The sequence below is a fragment of the Spinacia oleracea genome, chromosome 6 (genome assembly GCF_020520425.1).
Source record: "Spinacia oleracea cultivar Varoflay chromosome 6, BTI_SOV_V1, whole genome shotgun sequence".
Taxonomy (NCBI): Eukaryota; Viridiplantae; Streptophyta; class Magnoliopsida; order Caryophyllales; family Amaranthaceae; genus Spinacia; species Spinacia oleracea.
Genome location: NC_079492.1, coordinates 38,978,738 through 38,986,431, shown reverse-complemented (window position 1 = coordinate 38,986,431; position 7,694 = coordinate 38,978,738). Strand labels below are relative to the sequence as shown.

Sequence of the window (7,694 nt, the reverse complement as noted above, 5' to 3'; positions counted from 1 at the left end):
TGGGCTTTTGGATAAGTTGGAAACTAAAGAGTCAATTTCAGATTTTTCTAATTATTAATTTTTATGTTTTAAAATTTTTATGGTATAAATATTTACTAATTAAATTGTTATTATTTTTCAGGTTTAATTATCGAATATCGATTCTACTAATTACTACCTTATTTAACAAAGTGAAATTTAAATATTATTTTCATGAAAATCGATTTATGGAATATATATAAATATTTCGATTGAAATTTCGTTTAATAATATTTTCGTTAAATTATGAAATTATGTCTTTAATTAAAATTCGTTATTTATAAATTCATTATTTATAAACTTAATATTTATAAAATATCGATTTTAGATTGTTTGTCGATTTAATATTAATTCAAAAATTTGATAATTTGAAAGAAATCGAACTAGGAGCTCAGGACGAACGAACCAAGGAAAAGGCCTAGCAATCATGGAATTGAGGTAACGGCTATTGCTAGTACCCGCAATCCCCTTATAAATGTATTATGAAATTATGACGTTATGATTGAATTTATGAATTAAATGTTTTGACATGTTTTATGGATTGTGGGAATGAATTATGATTTGTTTGAATTATTCGTTATAATATGATTTGATTGAGTTTTCTCATAAAATGATGTTCTTATGATGCCACGAATGAAAAGATGTTTTATGGATCCCAGGATCCAAATGATGCTTTATGATCTACAAAAAGTTATGTTGTTTTAACTGAAATACAAGCCAAGGCTTGGTAAAAATACATAAAACATGATAAATGAAAGTGAAAGACCTGGTTTGTCTGGTGGTATATAAACTACCATCTTCCTATCTACCGGTCATGCATGCACCACGGACACCTGTCCACCCATGGATTACGAGCCCAGGCTCCCATGGTTTATGAGCCCAGGCTCAGGGCCCAGGCCCCATGTTACGATGAGCCCAGGCTCTTATGGGCCCAGGCCCAGTGGAGAATTCCTTCACGGTTCGTACTTGCCGACAACTAGCATGTTAATTAAAAGTTTATGAATGATGTTTTCATTAAAAGATTATGAATGAATTGAATATGATCTTTTATTAAATGTTTTACTTATTCTGTTCTCCCTGTGTTATTAAATAAAATGAGTTGAAATGAATTTACGTTGCTAGGGTAGTCGTTACTGAGTTTTCGGCTCACCGTTTTGTTTTCCATTTTAGGTACTGCGGGGATCGATGGAAACGAGTAGAGGCGAGGAATTTCACTTTAATAAAATTCACCTAGTTTATGCTTAAAGTTATAATAGTTTAATTAAAGACTTTTAGTAAGTTATGTACTTTTATTTTGAGAATATAAAGGATTATTATATTAAATTGGAGGTTTTTATGGCTTATGTATGATGTTGCCTTGTAATTTCCAAGACGGAATTACGGCAGGTAATGTCCCGACCAAATTAGGTTAATTCTGCTGCTTATTATGCTTTAATAAGTGATTTAGAGGTCGGGGCGTGACACTAACTTTCATCTTATTTTAATAAATTTAACTCAATATCCTAAACTACATGTCGATCAAATTATATACTTTAAAATAATACAGAGAAAATACTTTCTTAAAAGGTCACTATTACAATAAACTCTCACATATATAGTTTGATTAAAATATTGTTCCCAACATCTTTGGTTACGGAATACACGCCTGTAAGCGGAAAAAGCTACATGTACACGTAGTCAGGGGCGGAACCAAGGGGGGGCTGGCGGGGGCCATGGCCCCCCCTATAGTTCAGGATAAAAATAAAATCTGCACATATAAACTGTATGTTGTGTATAGCGCAGCTGGTTGGAATGTGTGAAGGCTTTTACGATGATCTTGGGTTCGAAGCCTAGCAACAACACCTTTTCTTCTTTTTTTTTTATCCCTTTTCTTTTTCATTGTATTTTTTATATTTGAGGGGTTATAATAGTGTTGTTACCTTACTTATTCAACCGTATTACAGTTGTTTTTAAAAAAATATCCGTACATTGTAGTTCAATTTGTTGGGTAAAAGTTCATAAATTCAATAGTACCTTTTTTTTTATCCTTTTTCTTTTTCACTTGTAATTTTTTTATATTTGAGGGGTTATAATAGTGTTGTTACCTTACTTATTCAACCGTATTACAGTTTTTTTTTTTAAAATATCCGTACATTGTAGTTCAATTTGTTGGGTAAAAGTTCATAAATTCAATACTACCTTTCTTTTTTTTTATCCTTTTTCTTTTTCACTTGTATTTTTTTTTTTATATTTGAGGGGTTATAATAGTGTTGTTACCTTACTTATTCAACCGTATTACAATTTTTTTTATCCGTACATCTTAGTTCAAGTTGTTGAAAAATTCATAAATTCAATACCTCTTTACAATATGTTTAAAGTATTTACAACAATTTTTGTGTTTCTCTACATTGTGAACTCTATGATATTTTATAAATATGTTAATCTCTATCTCTATTCTCTTATCAGTAAAAATATTCATATCCTTAATTTATATTCTACTGCTTTTAATAAAACTTAAGAAAGTCTAAGGAATATTACTTCAACCTTAGAAATGTTATGTGCAATAAAATTTATCATTCGTATTGTTTTTGAGACAAAGATAATATATTCGATCGTACGTGAACCTTTGGCCCCCCCAAACTACAATTTCTGGTTCCGCCGTGCAGTGTACAAGATTCTCTTATACACCACCATTAATTTGTTGACACATCATCAAACCAACTAAAAAAATGAAAATGAAAGACAATAAATATGTTATTTCAACCAATAGAAAAACATGATGTACAAGATACCTTATACAATAGGTGTATATGTAGACTGTAGTAGATCCCCGTAACCAGAACCGATGCGACTCATGCGACTGAAACTGAAAAAATCTGGAACCGAAAGTCTCATACAAAGAGTATACTTTTTGACTTTTCTCCTCTTCCAAAGAAAAAAGATGGGTGGCGGAAGTTGTGGTGGAGTAATTTTGACAACAACCCATTTGAATTTTCCTTCGATAACTGATTTTACCTACATCTCCAAGCTACATAATCCCAACTTCGCAAGAGCAACAAGAAGATTCTTGATTCAATGTTCATCTTCAACTCCTGATCTCTCCATAACTAATGGTATATTTCAGCGATTTCCCCTTTCAGAAACCTTCAATTTAATTTAATTGCTTCATTTGTTTACGTAGTATTTTCTTCACTGTTCAACTCCATGCTTTCCTATTAATCAATACCCAAAAAAATATGGAATGATCTGCCATTACTGATTTAGGAGGCGTTCTATTCACTTGATTTCCGGTATTCCACTCACTTGAGCTTCTAGTATTAACTTATCTGAACTTATTATGGAGTACAATTTATTTGAATTTGAATTTGGGTAATGGGTAGACCTTATTTGCCATGAACTTAACTAATCCGAACTTATATTCGCGAAATAAGTGAAATTAAGGTGGGAATTTTATTCTTGTGATTTTGGTGGGCTCCTGTTGTTGATTTAATAATCAAGCATCGGTTTATGCTGAAGCCTGAATTATCAATGAAGTGTGAAAATTGTGCAATTGTCTCTTATGTATTGTGATTAGTATGAGTACTTTCAACATGTATGGATACATAGAGCCATAAAGGCTATGTTATGTTACTTTATTTGATTCTTCTATTTATCTTAGTGACCATGTTAGCTGGACAAGAATACGGAATCCTTACTCAAAACTTTGATTTTCACCCCTTCACCTCTATGTAATTTTATCAACATTTTTTAATACGAAGATCTTACTCGTACCTTTTGAAGCTTCTGAAACTCATAGTTGTGCAAAGAAATCACAACAAGATATTTTGGAGATGTTGAGGTCATGATTGAAATGGATGTTTATGTGTATGTATTCCTGTCAGTCTGCCACTGATTAGTTGACCTTGTTTGCAACTCTTACCATGGATTTTCCTTTCTATTAATACCTTTTGTTTGGATAATTTTCCTGTGAAATGAAGTAAATGTTTCAATTTTTGCCTGATTGAAATGTAAAAGTATTTGTGTCTCTTGAACAGAGAATTTTGGGGATGTTCATTCTCTCACTGGTGGTGCATTGGATTTCCAGAAAGCAACTACCTCACTTTCACCTCATCTATTACCTTCACCGAAGAAGATAACTCTTCTCAGGCATGGCCTTAGTTCATGGAATGCAGAAAGTAGAGTTCAGGTTTGTCATTAGCATATTTTAGATTTGGTTCTGTTACTTCTTAACCATCTTACAGGTTGTAGTAGCAATTTTATCTCTTCCTTGAGCAATAATCATAATCATAGTCTTCGTGTTTTTAGTGTTTAGTACATTGTGCATGAAGTCTTCAGCAAAGTACCTTGTTCCTGTTGGGCCATTTAAGCTATGTTATGTAATCTTAGTGGAGAGTGAGTCGTGGAGAGTGTGAGTCATGGAGATTGTTCCTATTATCCCATTTTTCCATTTAGGCGTAGGCAGTAGGAAATGGAACATAATGCTGCAGCCTTCCCAAGCGGCCAAGCTCATTATCTTTAATTATACTTTCTACAATAATATGTTTTAGCATGACCAAAATATATCATAAGTCATAAGCTCATAACCCAGAGCCTTGACTTGAGATTTTCATAAACTTGCACGAGATAATTTAAACAAATATTTAGCAAGTATTCCAAGACTTGAGGTTTTTCTTAATCCTTGACCTTGTTTAAGTAAAAAACTATTTGGCTGATATTAGAAAGTGGATTAAACATACATCAAGGTTTAAGATAATGATCGTCTTGCCCGCCTATGTATACAATGCAGTTGTAGAGTAAATGATGTCAATATTTACCAATGTTGTTCTATCATAAGATTGATCCAGTTTTAATATACATGTCCTGGGAAGTTCAGATCTATCTGTTCTGACGGATGCAGGAGAAAAGCAGGCCGAAAGATGTAGGGAAGCATTAGCAAATATCCATTTTGATAAATGTTTCTCAAGTCCGATTTCTCGTGCTAAGGTTTGAAATGTAACGAGTTATTTTCATACAGTAGTTTATATGAAACTTTAGGTAGCTTAGCTCACAATTTAATCATTTTCCATCCCTGTCAACTCATTGCAGTCTACTTCTGAAATTCTGTGGCAAGGAAGAAAAGAACCATTGGTTTTCCTTGATTCTTTGAAGGAGGCCCATCTTTTTTTCTTAGAAGGCATGAAAAATGGTCAGTTCCTGTTGATTAGAGACGATTTGTGCTCATTAATTATATATTATGGTGAATTTCTGATTCGATCATTCTTGCTTTTCTGCAAATGACAACTCTTATGCTGGAATTTAGTATGAGTACGGAAAGTGAATAAAAATATGTTAGATAATTTGAAAGATTAATGCATTATGCTAGTTCTCAGAAAAACATGAGAGCTAAGCATGCCTTAAAATTCAATATGATTATTAATTTATTATAGTCTGTAGTTTGTGGACCAAAGAGATAGATGACTAAATTATGTTTAGCATTTGGAGGCAGAGGATGCTAAACAAAGGTATCCCAAGGCAGGGGCGAAGCCAGACCTTTTGTATAAGGGGGGCCAAAATTTTATATAGGAGTACTTGTCTAATTCCCTAAAATAGAATACTATAATTTCATTAATAAATTCTACTATATTTTTGTTGTTGTTTATTACAGTAAAATATAAATTGACCGAATATTCTTAATATTTGAAGATACAAACACTAAAATACTTGGACACCATAAACAAAGAAGTTTTAAGTTACACCGGTTAAGTATTGTTATGTTTAAAGTAGTTAGGTAACAAAAATTAAGTAACATATATTAAGTATTAAACGTATATATATTTTGTTGGACAACATACTTATTCTCTATTTCCATTGGATAATACTTTATGAAAAATCTAAAGCACTAAAAAAAGAAATGTAATGAAAATAATAAAAGAAGTTTGAGAAATGAATATAAGTTCAATAAAAAATAAAAATAAAAAAAGAATCAAGAAATGTTAGTCATCTGATTCGAACACAAAACTACAATTTTGGCAGCCAACACCAAATACCAACTCAGCCAAGGGAGGAAGTTATTAACAAGTGCAACTTTTATATATTTTTAGAATCTTAGGGGGGGCCATGGCCTACCTAGGCCCCCACATAGCTTCGCCATTGTCCCAAGGAATACACGACATGGAGGGAAGATCCAATTAACTTCAATGTGGACGGCATTTATCCTATTAGGGACTTATGGGTGACAGCAGCTGAAGCTTGGAGACAAATCTTGTCAAATCCCGTAAGCCCTTTTGTCCTTTTATCATTGTGAAAGTTGCAAACCTGCCTGCATATATTCAGTTTATTTTTGTCTACGTCCCAATTTCATCTGTTTTATCAGGGAGAGAGCTTTTTGGTGGTGACTCACAAATCAAAATTAAGGGCACTCGTGTGTACAGCTCTAGGGCTAGGCCCAGAAAGGTATGAGCGCTATGTCATTTTATGGCCAAAGTTTGGTATATTCTGGCTGCTTGTTTTATTCTCTGGAAATAACACACTGTTATTATCTTGGTAATTCAGATTTCGAGCAATTGATGTGAATAATGGCGGAATTTGTGTATTTAACTTCAATAAAATGGGAGAAGCTATGCTTCATTCTCTGAACATGACTGCCCACATGTACACCGATCACACTTATATGTACTGAATCGTGTTGCTGCTCGATCTTGAACTGGAAGGGAGCTCACTAGAGAATAACTCAATATATGTGTATATAGATTCTGTCCTAGCATGAACATTCTGATCCCTAGCTACAATACATTAATACATTGATTTCAATTGGCTGTACTGCTTTAATAGTTTGTGGCAATTCACTGTCACTTGTCACCATTGTCGGTTTTAACTTTTAAAGATGCCACTGCTTATATATGTGATGAGATACTGGGGATTTAGCAACTGATATATTTGGTTAAATAGTTTCATGTCTTCCTGTTGTTTTTGTTTTCTTCGATTTTCAGGATAGGCTTCCTTCTTTTTTAACTTCTATATTATCTCCATTGATCTAAACTTATTAGCCCTTCTCCAATTTGAGTGGCCCTACTATAAACTTATTTAAGGCCTTGTTGTGTTCTATTTTCTCTTATACGGAGTATAGTTTAAAGTTTACCAAGTATGGGCAATATTTTTAATAGGTAAGAAGAAGGGACACTAACTGAACTAGCACCTAGCTTAGGTTAACCAGCCCAGCTCCGCAGGTAATCGCTTGAGCCACTCCCAAGCATTTCGCAGTTGATGGGGCTCGAACTTGTGACATCCAAGTCACAAGGTGAGTTTCATATCAACTCCACCAACTTATGTTGGTTAAGTATGTGCAATATAACCGAAACAAGTTATAAAAGGTTTTGATAAGTTCAACGTAGTTTAGATAAGTGAAAATTGGGGATAATAGAACACACCCCTATGAATTGAATTAGGAACCCTTTTACGGTGACTATAAGATCAATATAATGCAGCTTGTGAATTAACTGAGTAAGTCCTTATGCGATCCTATCTAAACTTTTCATCCTTTATACTACGTATAAAAAAGGATGTGAGGTTTTCATCCTTTTTTATACGTATGTGAGGTTTTCATCCTTTGTACTACGTATAAAAAAGGACGTGAGGTGTTAGCTAAAAGACCATTTTTACGGTGCTGACTTTTGGAAAATGGCTTTCATGTCCCTTCTACAATTCTTATCCAGTTACGG

General features: G+C 33.3%; 1 protein-coding gene across 4 annotated transcripts; it reads left to right on the top strand.

Annotated features, from left to right (window-relative positions):
* Window positions 1-2,855: 2,855 nt before the first annotated feature.
* LOC110797832 (uncharacterized) lies at window positions 2,856-6,598 on the top strand. Of its 4 annotated transcripts, none has more exons than XR_008923833.1 (6): window positions 2,856-3,110; window positions 4,032-4,183; window positions 4,895-4,980; window positions 5,083-5,182; window positions 6,078-6,429; window positions 6,529-6,598. XR_008923833.1 is itself a non-coding variant. In XM_056832906.1 (4 exons), exons 1-3 carry the CDS (start codon window positions 2,939-2,941, stop codon window positions 4,883-4,885), a joined length of 339 nt encoding a protein of 112 aa, XP_056688884.1. In that variant the 5' UTR covers window positions 2,859-2,938; the 3' UTR covers window positions 4,886-4,980; window positions 5,083-5,340. The 4 variants fall into 4 exon arrangements, 2 of the variants coding, with proteins under 2 accessions (XP_056688884.1, XP_021858644.2); XR_008923832.1 differs by having other exon boundaries at window positions 2,857-3,110; window positions 6,010-6,429; XM_056832906.1 differs by lacking the exons at window positions 6,078-6,429; window positions 6,529-6,598 and having other exon boundaries at window positions 2,859-3,110; window positions 4,871-4,980; window positions 5,083-5,340.
* Window positions 6,599-7,694: the final 1,096 nt, after the last annotated feature.